This window comes from Macaca nemestrina, chromosome 8, assembly GCF_043159975.1.
Source record: "Macaca nemestrina isolate mMacNem1 chromosome 8, mMacNem.hap1, whole genome shotgun sequence".
Taxonomy (NCBI): domain Eukaryota; kingdom Metazoa; phylum Chordata; class Mammalia; order Primates; family Cercopithecidae; genus Macaca; species Macaca nemestrina.
In genome coordinates, this window is record NC_092132.1 from 153,730,152 (window position 1) to 153,745,531 (window position 15,380).

At 47.9% G+C, this 15,380-nt stretch overlaps 1 protein-coding gene across 6 annotated transcripts in view; it reads left to right on the plus strand.

Annotated features, from left to right (window-relative positions):
- TDR (testis development related protein) overlaps nt 1–15,380 on the plus strand; it is a 76,113-nt gene that overhangs the window by 37,586 nt on the left and 23,147 nt on the right. For 2 of the 6 annotated variants that reach the window (XR_011607322.1, XM_011758643.2), the window contains exons 1-2: nt 10,142–13,945; nt 14,645–14,748. Coding sequence is in view for 5 of the 6 variants with exons in the window: in XM_011758643.2 (XP_011756945.2) it covers nt 13,697–13,945; nt 14,645–14,748 (353 nt within the window). In the remaining variant the exon portion in view is untranslated. Of the gene's footprint in view, nt 1–10,141; nt 13,946–14,644; nt 14,749–15,380 lie in introns of those variants that run through there. The other 4 variants (XM_011758641.3, XM_011758640.3, XM_071068691.1 and 1 more) reach the window with 2 other exon arrangements.

Consider the following 15,380-nt stretch of genomic DNA (forward strand, 5'->3'; position numbering starts at 1 on the left):
TTGAGACAGAATCTCGCTCTGTTGCCCAGGCTGGAGTGCAGTGGCGCGATCTCGGCTCACTGCAAGCTCCACCTCCCAGGTTCCCGCCATTCTCCTGGTTCAGCCTCCCGAGTAGCTGGGACTACAGGTGCCCGCAACCACGCCCAGCTAATTTTTTGTATTTTTAGTAGATACGGGGTTTCACCATGGTCTCGATCTCCTGACCTTGTGATCCACCCACCTCGGCCTCCCAAAGTGCTGGGATTACAGGCATGAGCCACTGCGCCTGGCGCCTTTCTTTTTCTTTGGCAGCCTCAAAACTTTTTGTTGGAAACTGGACACTTCATATGTTTTATTTTTATTTTTTAACTTTAAGTTAAATAGTGTAGGTGAAAGTTTGTTATATATGTAAACTCGTGTCACGGGAGTTTGTTGTACAGATTATTTTGTCACCCAGGTATTAAGCCTAGTGCCCACTGGTTAGAAACTGGACATTTTGGATGATACATTGTAGCAACTCTGGGTACTGAGTGTTCCCCCTTTCCCATTCTTGCTGTTGTTATTTGTCTCTTTATTTGCTTAGTGATTGGCTGGATTATTTTAGAGAAGTCAATTCTCCACCGTGCGCCGAGTGGCTGAGTGGTGTTTAACTCCTGATGTGGCTCCTGGTGGGGAAGGGCACTGTTGGGTGTGGCCCCTCTTACCTGGGATGAGGGAGGTGTGGTAGCCTTTCTTCCTCTGTCCCTGACCCCATGCAGCTGCTAAATTCCAGTAATTGCTGCTGATTGCTCTGTGGTTTAAAAAATGTCCTGGGGCATACACTGCTCTACAAATGAATCCAATCAAACTGTGGCTTCTTTGAAGGAATAGTTTGAGGTCCCTGCTTGATATTTGCTCTGACCCCAAGAAGGATACTTCCAGCTGTCTTATTCCCTAGTTCTTCCCTGAAAGCCAGCAGCCTACAGGTTAGCCTGTGTCTCAAATCTCCTTCTGGTATGGCTTGGCCCTGTGTCCCCACGCAAATCTCATCTAGAATTTCAGTCCCCACGTGTTGAGGGAGGGAAGTGATTGGATTATTGGGGCAGTTTCCCCCACACTGTTCTCATGATAATGAGTGAGTCTCATGAGATCAGATGGTTTTAAAGCGGCAGTTCTTCCTGTGCACACTCATATTCCCTCCTGCCTTGTGAAGAAGGTGCCTGCCTCCCCTTTGCCTTCTGCCTGATTGTAAGTTTCCCAAAGCTTCCCAGCCATGCTTTCTGTTAAGCTTGCAGAACTGTGAGTCAATTAAACCTCTTTCCCTTATAATTACCCAGTCCCAGGTATTATCCTTTATAGCAGTGTGAGAATGGACTAGTACCTCCCAGTTGCACTTCACCACAAACTCCAGTGGTGCTGGAACTCCTTTATGTTTAAACTTCTCCACACTCTGTGCAAATGAAGTGGGCTCCTTTGGAAAGAGATTGTCTTCCACAGCTCTGAAGGTTAGTGCTGGTCCATAGCTACTGCTTTATGTCCTGCTTCTCCACCAGGGACATCTCTCCGCCAAGGCTCTGGAGCTGGGGATGGGGACAAAGGCAAGCTGCTCTCCGAGTGACAGTCCTGCTCTGGGAACTGCGCATTTGCTGTAGTGGAGAGTCCTATCAGCTTGCTTCTCCTGGGGTGGAACCATCACCTCTCGAGCCCAGGAAGGGTGATCAGGGCTCCACTGCTTTCAGTGCAGCACACACACAGCAGCGCCTCCTTCCTGTGAGTGGAGCTGGAAGAAGGGAGTCCTCACCTCTCCGTAGCATTCAGCTGGGGCTTAGCGTCAGCCACAGGCAGCTGGGGACAGCATGTGAGATGCTGAAGTCCAGCTCCTCCTGGGATGAAAGTTGTCCCACTTGGAGCTGGAGTGAGGGAACCTGTGCTGTTGGCTGTGGCTTTCCTGAGTGGATTCTCCCCAACCCCTGAGCTGGGGGGCGGGGGGGTGAAAAGGGAGTGGTCTTGGTTGCTGGTCTTTTGTACCAAATGTTTAAGCATTTTCTTGAATAGATACTTGTTCACTGTTTGCCCTTAGGAGCATTTCCAGAGGTCCTACATGTGTTTTTGTTGTTGTTGTTGTTTAAATAATTTCAATTTTCTTACAGCAAAAACAGGGAAATCTGGAGTATTCATTTCTTGAAAAAATAGCGTTCCTGTGGCTCTGCCCCTCTGTCTGTGTGGCAGGGAGAGCGGCCATGGCTGAATGGGTGAGGAGAAAGAGGAAACCCAGACCCCCAGCCGTTAGGCCACAGCGGTGTCCATGCCCACATTTCCAGACAGCTCCCACTACCCTGCTGCTTAGGGACCCTGTCCTGGCTGGCACTGGGTGAAGCCAGCAAGTTGATATGTATGTGCTGACTTTGGGTGTGATTTGAGGGTTTGTGTGGCTGCCTCTGGACCCAGCAGTTTGAGAGTTTTTCATGTTCATCGGAGGATGTTTATATAGCAGCTCACGATTTCCCTTCTGGTACACACAAGCCTGGGCTGTGAGAATAATCATTTTTCTTACTGTTCTCAACCTAAAGCCTCGGTAAAGCACTGGCAGGTTGCATTGGTTTCTGTTGGCCACGCGTTCCCGCTGCTGTGGCTGGAGATCTGCAGGGCCTTCATGGGAAATGGCTGGAAGTTGATGGGAGCTGACACTGGCTTCTGGCCATGGCTTAAGTTCCCATCTGAGGTATTTCTAGCAACCCTCGTGCACCTGCAGTCTGGATTTCGGTTCGCAGTAGTCATGGATTATATTTCCTCATCGGGATTGCTCATTCTAGTTTTATAAAAACAGAAGAGAAATTTTACACGTCTTCAATATTGTGAAAAGCAATATTTATCCTTTTAAAAGATCCTTCCCACCCCTGTTTCACAAGACTCATAATGAACGTGTTATTAAAACTGCTTTAGCACTTGGTGGCAGAGGTATTTGTGGACTTGTACAGTTAATGCACTTACAGAATTAATCCTTTTCAGTTCTTTACAAACCTGCTGAAAAGAATATTTGTACCAAGGGTGGCTATAGCTGTTTTAGGTCTGTGGGTCCATTTGCAGGTGCACAGTGTTGAGAGGTTTTGGTTTTAGATTACATAAGTAATTCCAAATGTGTTAATTAATGTTTGTTTTTATGAGGCATACAAAATTATGTGATTATGTGTATTGTTTTTGTAAATTGAATATGAAGCCATCATGTATGAAATATTTTTATTTCATCAAAATACTTTGTTTAAAACTGTGGGAAGTAAAAGTTCCCCTTTCCCTAGTCCCAAATCCTTCTCCATATAAGTAATAACCATTATTAATATACACTTAGTCATTTGGTTTCCAAATACGTATCTCAAAAAGGACATAGGTAGAAGTTTTTCAGAATGAGAAATGATTAATAGTGCCCCTCATGAGCTTAGAATGAATTTATAAGTCTGGGTTCCAAAATGCGAATGAGCAATGCGAATGAGCAGAGAACACGTGTTCATTTGTCTCAGTGACTGTCTTGAGTGCCAGTTTCTGGTGTGTTCAGACTTAACTGGCATCAAGATCTTCAGACTGACTGTTCTGAAATAAATGGCAAAGTCTGTTGACCCAGATTGTAACCTGGTGATCCTTACAGGAATTGCCAGTTCACCAAACAGGGCTGGAGTGGCGACTTCTTATTCCCAAAACTGCAGGTATTGAGCGTGAGTGGTTTGAAGGTTTGGACTGTCTGTGTGCGAATCAGGGTTTGTGGCAGAGCCCAGAGTCTGCCTTTTTGAACATTCTGCAAACTGGATCCCTCCTGCAGGGAAGGGGGCTCCGTTCTCACTTCACTTGGTGAGGGGGTTTGTTAGGGGCTCCTGGACTGCTCTAGGCCCGCCCCCTGCCTCCCCTGACCGACTTCAGGACTCTTGAAATAAATACTTTATTGCTGCACCCCCAGGTTAAAACTCAAGGAAAAAGAAAACGCTGCCCGAAACAGGCTGTCTGGAGCATATCAAAGGAAACACAAGACCCAGTGCTGCAGTGGGGCCTTTTCTGAGGCCGGTCCTCCTTTTGTTTTTAAAATATATGTTTGCAGAAATTAACAGGAGGAGAAACATCTCCTGGAGGTCACACAGCTGGCATCTGACAGATGAGCAACCAGTGACAGGGCTGCTGTCAGAACCCAGGGCAGGCTCAGGTGGACTGGGTTCCGACACGGGGCTCTGGATTCCGTGTTGGTGTGTGCTGAGGTGGGCGTGGGTTCCAGTGTGTGGCTCTGGATTCCGTGTTGGCTCGTGCTGAGGTGGGCGTGGGTTCCAGTGTGTGGCTCTGGATTCCGTGTTGGCTCGTGCTGAGGTGGGCATGGGTTCCAGTGTGTGGCTCTGGATTCCGTGTTGGCTCGTGCTGAGGTGGGCATGGGTCCTGGTGTGTGGCTTTGGATTGTGTGTTGGTGTATGCTGAGGTGGGCTTTAGTTCCAGTGTGTGGCTCTGGATTCCGTGTTGGTGTGTCCTGAGGTGGGTACAGGTTCTCATGCCTGGCTCTGGATTCCATGTTGGTGTGTGCTCAGGTGAGCGTGGATTGCTCTTATGTGGCTCTGGATTCCATGTTGGTGTGTCCTGAGGTGGGCAGTGTGTGTGTCTCTGGATTCCGTGTTGGTATGTCCTGAGGTGGGTACAGGTTCTCATGCCTGGCTCTGGATTCCGTGTTGACATGTGCTGAGGTGGGTTTTGGTTCTAGTGTGCAGCTCTGGATTCCGTGTTGGTGCGTGCTGAGGTGGGCACAGGTTCCGATGCATGGCTCTGGATTCCATGTTGGTGCATGCTGAGGTGGGCGTTGGTTGATGTGTGCTCTAGATTCCATGTTGATGTGTGCTGAGGTGGGCATGGTTTCCAGTGTGTGGCTCTGGATTCTGTGTTGACGTGTGCTGAAGCAGGCATGGGTCCTGGTGCATGGCTCTGGATTGCGTGTTGACACGTGCTGAGGTGGGCATGGGTCCTGGTGTGTGGCTCCGGATTGCGTGTTGACACATGCTGAGGTGGGCATGGGTCCTGGTGCGTGGCTCTGGATTCCATGTTGACGTGTGCTGAGGTGGGCATGGGTTCCAGTGTGTGGCTCTAGATTCTGTGTTGGTGTGTGCTGAGGTGGGCATGGGTCCTGGTGCGTGGCTCTGGGTTCCATGTTTGTGTGTGCTGAGGTGTGCCTAGGTCACCCAAGCCAGTTTTCTGAGTCAGACTGCGTTCAGGCAGGCTGGGGGTCAGATCAGCAGCCCCTCCGGTGGGAGCCTGGTCTTGCTATGGCCGTGTAGTCCCACCACGCCCTGAAGGGTCCTTGCCTGGCACCCTGCAGTTTGGTGAACATGGCTGTGGGCCTTCGTGTAGCCTGATGGGTCTTGTCTGATGACTGTGGGATTTGGTCTCACAGTTTGACCTGGATGTCAGGACTGGGTTCAGCAACCAATGTTTTGTAGAATGGCCAGTTTCTCAATAACTTCAGTGTGTTTAAAGATAAGTTCACTGTGAGTTTCAAAATTTAGAAGGGGTGAAAGAAGACTAAGCTGTTCTGTGCCTTTTTGTTGTACGTAATTGAAATCTTCGCCTCTGGGGGGCACTGTGTTTTGTGTTCCCAGGATCACAGCATTTCCATGGTATTCAGGAAGACGGGGGGTGGTAGCCAGTGGTGATGCCAAGAAGAGGCCTGGGGCCTGTGCTTTCACTCTTCCCAGAGTCCTCCTTTACCTCGTCACCACCCCTAAAACAGCTTCAAGACACTGAATGCCAGCGCTAAGCCTTTGTCCAGAACTGTTCTGGGGGTGGGCTTTGGAGAGGGTGGGCTCTGGAGAGGGTGGGTCAGGGTCGTGTACAGCTCCTTCCACATTCCCCTCTTTTCATCTTCACAAAGAGCTGTATTGTGTGCCTGTGACTGCAGGGATGCCAGCGCCCTGTGGTTGATACCAGCAAACCATCTGTACCATGTCCCATGCTGGCACTGCACACGCTCACCCCGCTGTGATGCAGTGTTCCTCATGAGAAGTTGGGATACCTGGCCTAACAAAGATTTCTTCTTTTGCCCTGACATATGAATTTAAATACCTTTAAAATGTATACCAGGAAAGGGCCAGGCGTGGTGGCTCGCGCCTGTAATCCCAGCACTTTGGGAGGCTGAGGTGGTTGGATCACTTGAGGGCAGGAGTTCAAGACCAGCCGGGCCAACATAGTGAAACCTCATTTCTACTAAAAATACAAAAGTTAGCCGGGCATGGTGGCCATCACCTGTAATCCCAGCTACTCGGGAGGCTGAGGCAGGAGAATCACTTGAACCTAGGAGGTGGATGTTGCAGTGAGCCGAGATCGCGCCACTGCACTCCAGCCTGGGCAACAGAGAAAGACTCCGCCTCCAAAAAACAAAACAAAACAAAAAACATATACCAGGAAATTTGTTTTATTAAAATATTAAAATTACATGAACTCTGGACTGAACTGGGAGGTACAGGTTATGTGGCATGCACTGAGCTGACCCGAGCGTTATGCTCATGTTCTTGTTAACCCTCTCTCTGGATTCTGTCCTTCACAGGTACTCTGGTGTAACACTTCCTGATCTTGCCCACGTTATTGGGATGGTCTCAGGTGTCACCGTTCAGCCTTGCTGTGCTTTTTCCTGCCCTGGTCGTCAGGACCCAGAGTTGCCCGGAGCAGCCTGGAGGTTTTCTCCCAGGGCCAGGGTCCAGTACACCTGCCCTTCCTGTGGCAAAAGGAGAAATTTCCATCTGCTTTATCGGGATAAATCAAACCTTAATGCTCGAATTTTACATTTGATGAAAAATAGGAGAAAACGCAAATGACGCTGTATCTTGGACATTTTGTTTAAGATTTCAAGATTACAAACTGTGAGATTAAGTATGAAGGATGGCACTTCTGAGAGTGTCACTTGGTTAGATGAGGGTCTGTTTTCTGATTACAGGAGGTAAAGATTGGCAGGTTCAATTCTTCTAAACAAAGCCTTCAGGGTTGCCGTACCCAAGCTCTGTGCTCATGGACAGGATCTGGACGTGCACGCTGGTGGGGCCTGCGGACGAGGCCTACGATTCCCTGTGTATTCAGTGCTGGCCAGAGGTCCCGGCCTGTCTGCACATTTTTGATAAGACACTGCCATTTAACCTAACAGGAATAATTTTGGTAAATTATGGATATTAATTTTCTTTACAATATTTCATAATTTTCTTCATGAAACATGAAGCACTTTTTTACAACTAAGGTATAGCTAAAACAGGAAAAAAATCATTTTTCGTTGTTTTGTGCGGAAACTTACTTTCTCATTTCTGTGACCTAACTTCTTGGTCATCACCAGCGTTTTACAGCACATCTCATCTGTCTTCATCGTTTTGGATGTCGCTTTCTCTCTGAATTGAATCTCAGTTTTAAAGAATGTTTTACCATCATTCTCCCTAGTCTCCAAGACGCGTTTGGGTTTTTTGTGCCTTCCCATAGAACAGACTCTGCAGGGCTCTGCCCGCAGAAGAGGAGAACTTTCTTCTTCATGCCCCACACCATGAGCAGCACTTACGCTGACACCACGTAAGAATTTGTCCACCTCAGGACAATGTCCATGTCCTCCCTGGGCCTTTCAGGAAGCCCCACCTCGAGGGCCAGCCTTGCTGGCTACAGGAGCAGAGTGCTCAGGCAAGGACTTTCCCTCCCGTCCCTCCCGGGGGATGCTCAGAGGGAAATGTGGAGACTTCAGGTAGAGACCAAGGTGTCTGGTTTTGATGGATTTTTTCTGAATTATTAAGTCCAGCTGTGATGACCTCGGCCCCAGAAGGACCATGCCTGGCCTGGGCTTAGGGACCCCAGAGGTGCTTCTGAAACCTGCTGCTCCTCCCAGCTGCACGTGGCCGTTGTCTGCCCGCATAATGGATGAGTGGTGGCCTCGCAGCAGTCCTCATGCTCACACTTCGATCATGTCTATTTGTGCACCTTCTAGGACTCCAACCTCTTCTAATTGCTCACCTGGCAATAGAGAGGGATTCCCTTGCTGGTTCTCCATGGAGGCGCATGTGAGAGCAGGGGCTCAGGAAGCTGGTGGTGGGATGGAGCCCTAGCTCCAGGGTCATCTGATGGGATGTGCAGCAGCCAGCCAGGTGCTACAGGGACACTGGTGTGGTTAGTGGAGACCACACAACTGAAAATGTGGGTTCTACTGCCAGCCCAGTGTGGTGTTCAAAGGGTGGAATTCCTGAAAAATTCTATGCAGAAATGGGAGATTAAGGCATGCTTGTCAGGAAGGCTGGCCTCCTCAGGGCTAGCATGCTGTGTGTGGTGGCTGGTGACTGACCTGCCTAGCAGGTGGCCAGATGCTTGAGTGTGAGGTTTGTGGGCCTCAGACTTTGGGTGGGCCTGAGACTTCCTCATCCCGAGGGTGAGTGAAGTTAGAAGGGAGAGGAAGCTGTTCCCTGTGCACATTGCTGCACTGCCTAGGGGATAAGGACATTTCTATATCTCACAGTAAGAACAAAACAGAAAAGAGATTTGAAGGCAAAGGAAGTGGGGAGAAGGGCGAGCCCCTGGAGGCCAGCAGATACCCGTAAAAGCAGCAGGGGCGTTGGTGTGCAGAGGTGAGTTGTGTTCAAGCCACGTGCACTGACTCTCCGGAGAGCGTGTGTAATGTGCGTTGGGGTTTCTGAAGATCACATTTTAAGATGCTGCTTTGGGTGGTGGTTTTGTTTGCTAGTGTGTTACAGATTTGCCTTTAGGTCTGAGGCCTAAATTTCTGGCCCGTAGGCTGGGGAGACACTGTAGCAGTGCTGTGTTAGCTTTGAGTGAGTTCCAGTCTCATGGGTTTGATAATATTCGTTGCGTGAATAGATGACTGTCCAGATGTCACTGGGGTTTGGGTGGGGAGGGTGTGGGTCACCTGGTGTCCCTAAATGGATGTGCCTTGTTTGCCTATGTTCTGAGATGGCCTGTGGCCCAAGATGCTCTGCATCTCAGTTCATGGGAAGCTCCGGGAGTCTGAGCCATTGCCATCACTGTCGTCTTCATTAAACTGAGGCATTTACGTGACTCTTGTTCTCGGCATCGGGTGCTGTCCGGAGCACTTTCTGTGGCCTGCGTTTAGTTCTTGGGTAGGTGGCTGTTGTTCTGCTCAGCCAGCAGGTGAGAGTGCTCAAGGCAGGTTGGCGATGACATCTGAGGGCCAGGAACAGAAAGTGGCTCCCAGGAAAAACACTGACCACTCATCAGGAAACCACTCCTCCTTGCCACCAAAATCTAGTGGAATGTACCAAGTCAATGATCTCTGACAGATCCTTACACCTGAGAAGATTTACTGTCACACAGAATGAGCCAGTTAACTCCTTGTCTCCTGGTGAGAAGAGCATTACCGAAGAATGGTCCAGGAAACCGTAGAAGTCCCACAGCTCCCCTGGGACTTTTGGGAAGCTTATGTGTGAGAAAGACTAAAAATTTATGAATTAACAGTTTATAAACAGTGAAGAAGTTGGTGGAAGAGGATAAGGAGGCCAAGAGTGCACAGGACATAGCACATCTCTGACCTCGCAAAGGAACACTGGTGCCCGTGTGCTTCAGTTCTGTCTGGAGACATCAGACGCCAGTGGTGCATGCTGTAGTAAGCCAGGCACTGCAGAACACGGGGCTGAAAGGCCATGAGCTTCACAAAGGGCTCTTCAGAGAACCTTCAGTCTGGTGACACTGGCCGGTGAGCGGGAACAGCAAGAGCTCTGTGCACTGAGGCTTGCTGGGAGCCTTACTGGCCTGTTCTTTGTAATCCCATAACTGTGTGTGTTTCAGCTTCCCCTGCCCCCAGATATTGCAGCCATACATTTGTACTTCTGGATCTAAGTGAAGACCATCCACTTATCTTTTTTGTTGTGCACATTCACTGTTTATTTCATTTCTAGAAAACTTTTCTCTCTGAGTAAATTTTATTTGTAGATTTTTCTTCTTCAGTGACATCTGTTTGATCCCATCTCTACAAAAAATACAAAAATTAGCATCGTGGTGCATGCCTGTAGTTGGTAGCCTGAGGTGGGAGGATCAGTCAAGCCTGGGAGGTTGAGGCTGCAGTGAGCTGTGATCATGCCATTGCACTGCAGCCTGGGTGACAGAGAGAGACCCTGTCTCAAAGAAAGAAAGAAAAAAAGATCTCTGTTTGAAGTTCATAGAGACTATTTTTTTTGGCATCTTATTCCTAATAATTTCAATGGAAACAATAGGTAATAATTTATATTTCAATAAATCTCATTTCCTGTTGATTTTCCTTATGATATCCAAAATGGAATCTTAGGGTAATCACGTTGTATTAGTCCATTTACACACTGCTGTAAAGAACTACCTGAGACTGGGTAATTTAGAAAGAAAAGAGGTCTGACTCACAGTTCCACGTGGCTGGGGAGGCCTCAGGAAACTTAGGAGGCAAGGGGAAAGCAAGGCATATCTTAACATGGTGGCAGGAGAGAGAGAGAACAGGGAGGTGCCACACACTTTTAAATGATCAGATCTTGTGAGAACTCACTATCACGAGAACAGCAAGGAGGAAATCCGCTTCCATGATCCAGTCATGTCCCACCAGGTCCCTCCCCTGATGTGTGGGGATTACAGTTTGACACGAAATTTGGGTGGGGACACAGAGACAAACCACATCATTCTGCTCTTGGCCTCTCCCAAATGTAATGTCCTTCTCACATGTCAAAACCAGTCATGCCTTCCCAACAATTCCCCAAAATCTTATTCCAGCATTAACTCAAAAGTCAAATCCAAAGTCTAATCTGAGACAAGGTAAGTCCCTTCTGCCTATGAGCCTGTAATATCAAAAATAAGTTAGTTACTTTCAAGATACAATGGAGGTGCAGGCATTGGGTAAATGCACAAAAGGGAAAAATTGGCCAAAACGAAGGGCTACAGTCTGAAACCCAGCAGGGCAGTCATTAAATCCTAAAGTTCCAGAATAATCCCTTTACATGCCATGTCTCATATCCAGGGCATGCTGATGCAAGAGGTAGGCTTCCAAGGCATTGGGCATCTCCATGGACCTTGTGGCTCTGCAGGGTACAGCCCCATTCGGCTTCTTTCACAGGCTGGCATTCAGTGCCTGTGTCTTCTTCAGATGCGTGTTGCAAGTTGGTGGTGGATCTACCATTCTGGGGTCTGGAGGACAGTGGCCTTCTTCTCACAGCTCCACTAGGCAGTATTCCAGTGGGGACTCTTATATGGGGGCTGCAACCCCACATTTCCCTTTCATGCTGCCCTAGCAGAGGTTCTTCTTGAGGGCTCTACCCTTGCAGCAGATTTCTGCCTGGACGTCCAGGCATTTCCATACCTCCTCTGAAATTGAGGCAGAGGCTCCCAAACTCCTGCCTTCTGTGTACCTGCAGGCCCAATACCATGTAGAAGCCACCAAGACTTGGGCTTTGCACCCTCTGAAGTCATGGCTGGAGCTATACCTTGGCCCCATTTAGCCACTGCTGGAGGTGGAGTGGCTGGGACACAGGGCACCATGTCCAGAGGTGCACAGTGAAGCAGGACCCTGGGCCTGGCTGAGGAAACCATTTTTCCCTCCTAGGCCTCTGGACCTGTGATGGGAGGGGCTGCCATGAAGGTCTCTGAAATGCCCTGGAGACATTTTCCCCATTGTCTTGGCAATTAACATTGGCTCTTCTTTCCTTATGCAAATTTCTGCAGCTGGCAGCTTGAATTTCTTCCCAGAAAGGGTTTTCTTTTCTACCATTTGGAGAGTCAGACTTCTAATTTTCAAACTTGTATGCTTTGCTTGCCTTTTAAACATAAGTTCTAATTTCAGATCATCTCTTTGTGAACACACATGACTGTATGCTGTTAGGACCACCCAGGCCACATGTTGAACCCTTTGCTCCTTAGAAATTTCTTCTGCCAGATATCCTAAATCATCTCCCTCAAGTTCAAGGTTTCACATATCTCTAGGGCAGGGGCAAAATGCCATCAGTCTCTTTGCTAAGGCAAAGCAAGAGTGACCTTTACTCCAATTTCCAATAAGTTCCTCATCTCCATTTGAGACTACGTCATCCTGGACTTCATTGTCCATATCACTGTCAGCATTTTGGTCAAAACCATTCAACGAGTCTCTAGGAAGTTCCAAACATTCCCACATCTCCCTGTCTTCTTCTGGACCCTCCAAACTATTCCAACCTCTGCCCATTACCCAATTCCAAAGATACTTCCATATTTTCAGGTATCTTTATAGCAGTAGCCCAATTCTCTGGTACCAATTCTCTGCGTTAGTCTGTTTTCACACTGCTATAAAGAACGACCCGAGACTACGTAATTTATAAAGAAAAGAGGTTTAGTTGACTCAGTTCTGTATGGCTGGGGAGGCCTCAGGAAACTTACAGTCATGGCAGAAATGGAAGCAAGGCACATCTTATGTGGCAGCAAAGCAAGGCATATCTTACATGGCGGCAGGACAGAGAGAAAGGGGAGGTGCCACACACTTTTAAATGATCAGATCTCATGAGAACTCACTATCATGAGAACACCAAGAGGAAAATCTGCCCCGATGATCCAGTCATCTCCCACCGGGTCCCTCCCCTGACACATGGGGATTACAGTTTGACATGAGACTTGTGTGGGGACACAGAGCCACACCATATCACACCTTTAGGACATGTGGGTGGTGTGTGGAGCAAATAGCATCTGAAGGTAGTGATGACAGATTAAGGGAAGGGGGTGAGCAGTCCATGGAGGGGTGAGGCACAGGCTTGTGCCTAGTGGTGTTGGGACAGGGCAGGCCTGGGAATGGTGAACGTAACAACTTGGCAGTGAGACATTAGCTCAAGCCCCAGCTTTGCTTCCTGGCCATTTGCGTGAGCCAAGTTCCCCAAGGTCATGAAGCTTCACTGTGTCTGTCCCATGGGGCACTGCTCAGAGTGAGGGATGTGGTAGGTGGGCATTGCACACACAGTGCTGGGCACATAGTGACTGCACCTGGTCCTTCCTCCAGAGTCCAGACGGGTCAGCCTCTAGAATTACGTTCTTGAGACTTCTTGATAGGATCCTGCTACATGCTCTGTCATGCCATGGGCCCTGAGCATCAGACGTAATCCTTTACCTGATGTACATGCAAGTGTGCCAAAGCTGTCAGCATGACATGGGTTGTGTGATAGGTTTTTGTGCAGTGTGTGATGTGGAAAGCTGATACCTGATGCCGAGTGTTTTTGTTGTGATGGTTTCTTTGGCCTGGGTACTGCCATCATGCTCCTATCCCAGGACCTAATTCATAAACAGCTCTCCAGTCAGCTGTTGGAGGGCCTGTCCCCCTGTCTATAGATGCAGACCTCTGCCCAGACAGGGAGTTGAGGGTCTGGCCTATGGGAATAAAAGTGGGACCCCTTAGTCGTTGGTTAGTTTTCAGGGTCGTCTCTGCCCTTTGCCCCTTCTTGAGGCTGTGTTACACCCTGGAGACCCCCAGGCATTGCACCTGGCAATCACTGGGTTACCTCGAAGGGTTGATTGAATTGTATTCATTATCTTTGTCTCGGATCAGTGTCATCCTGCAGCCTCATTTCAGCTTTCAGGATTGCTTTATTTTTGTATTATATTTTTAACAATGCAAAGTATTCAAAAGCTAGCTCTACCCTGTGAGAGACCCTTCCCAGCCCTAGCAATGTGATGATAAACCCTGGGAAATGTTAATCAGTGAATATGAAGGGCCCTCGACACACGCCAGGTTGTCAGATGTTTTCTCCATTCTTTCTTCTTAGTAATGGATTTCATTGTATCCAATATGCTATTAATTATAAGATACTTTGATTTCAGAAATGAAAAAATTGTACAAAATCATTTGTTTACAGTCAACAAAATTATTTCTTCTCAGAAATCTACACTTGTAGAGGTTAGGGCAAAGGTCATTGTCTCCATGGAGGTGCTGACGCTTAAAGGTAGTGGCAGAGTTGTTCCAGGGGACCTTGGAGAGGCCCCCCTTCTAGGGGACCTCGTAACAGCCTTCTCAAAGGTCAGTCTCCTACGTGTTTTTGTTGTTGTTGCTGTTGTTTGTTTTTTGAGATGAGGTCTTGCTCTGTTGCCCAGGCTGGAGTGCAGTGGTGAGATCACAGTTCTCTGCAGCCTTGACCTCCTGGGGCTCAAGTGATCCTCACACCTCAACTTCCTGAGTATCTGAAACTACAGGTTTGCACCACCATACTTGGCTAAGTTTTTGTATTTTTTATAGAGACGGGGGTGGGGGGTGTCTCACTTTGTTCCCCAGGCTGGTCTTGAACTCCTGGGCTCAAGTAATCCTCCTGCCTTGGCCTCCTAAAGTGCTGGGATTTCAGGTATAAGCCACCATGCCCAGCCCAATCTCCCAAGTTTTAAGGAGACCTAATTCTTAATTGTGAGGGAAGCTTCGTCTGATTTTAAGCATCATTTTCATAAGCTATTTAGGCAAAGTATAATTATTGACTAGTCTTTTACTAAATTTAGATTACTCAGCATCACTGATAAGCTGTTAAGCTGTTATGGACCATAATACCAAAACAGCTGAGATGACTAGTAGCTAATGGGAGAAAACTGTGTACACACAGGTATGGAAACCTAAGATGTAAGTTCTGCCAATTCTTTTTTCTAAATTTCAACTCCATGGTTATTGGAGTAGAAAGCAGAGTTCTATTGATTCATGACATCACATTTGACATTTTTCTTAACCTTTTATTAGGTTCAGGGAGCAAGTTTCCGAGGTTGGAAAGAAGTGACTTCACTGTTTAATAAAGATGATGAGCAGCATCTCCTGGAAAGATGTAAATCTCCCAAGTCCAAAGGGTAAGTCACAATTGTGTAAGAAAATGATCATTTCAGGAGAGGGAGGAAGTCACTGAGGAGGTAGAAGTGAAAACTTGATGGCATAAATACAGTGTAACTGGACACGCTGTGGGGTGTGGCAAGTCCCTGTTTCCCTCCCCACTGCGTCTGTCCCTGTTGAGTGGCAGATGGTCATGGACTTCGTGATGTGTGCTTCGGAGTTAACATCCCCCTTGTGAATAAACAGAAATGGGCTGGGCACCGTGGCTCATGCCTGTAATCCCAGCACTTTGGGAGGCCAGTGCAGGCAGATCATAGGGTCGGGAGTTCGAGACCAGCCTGGCCAACATGGTGAAACCCCATCTCTACTAAAAAAAAAAAAACAAAAAACAAATTAGCTGGGCATGGTGGCATATGCCTATAATCCCAGCTACTTGGGAGGCTGAGGTGGGAGAATTGCTTGAACCTCTGGGAGGCTGAGGCAACAGAGCAAGACTCTGTCTCAAAAAAAAAAAAAAAGAAATGAGTTGCGTTGTTCGATGAAAAACAAACTATACTTTGGATAAAAGGTTATGAGGGTCTCTGTTGGCATTTTGAAAGGTTATGGAAACGTGGAAAATAACTTAGAATTATAAATTGAACTTATTAGCCTT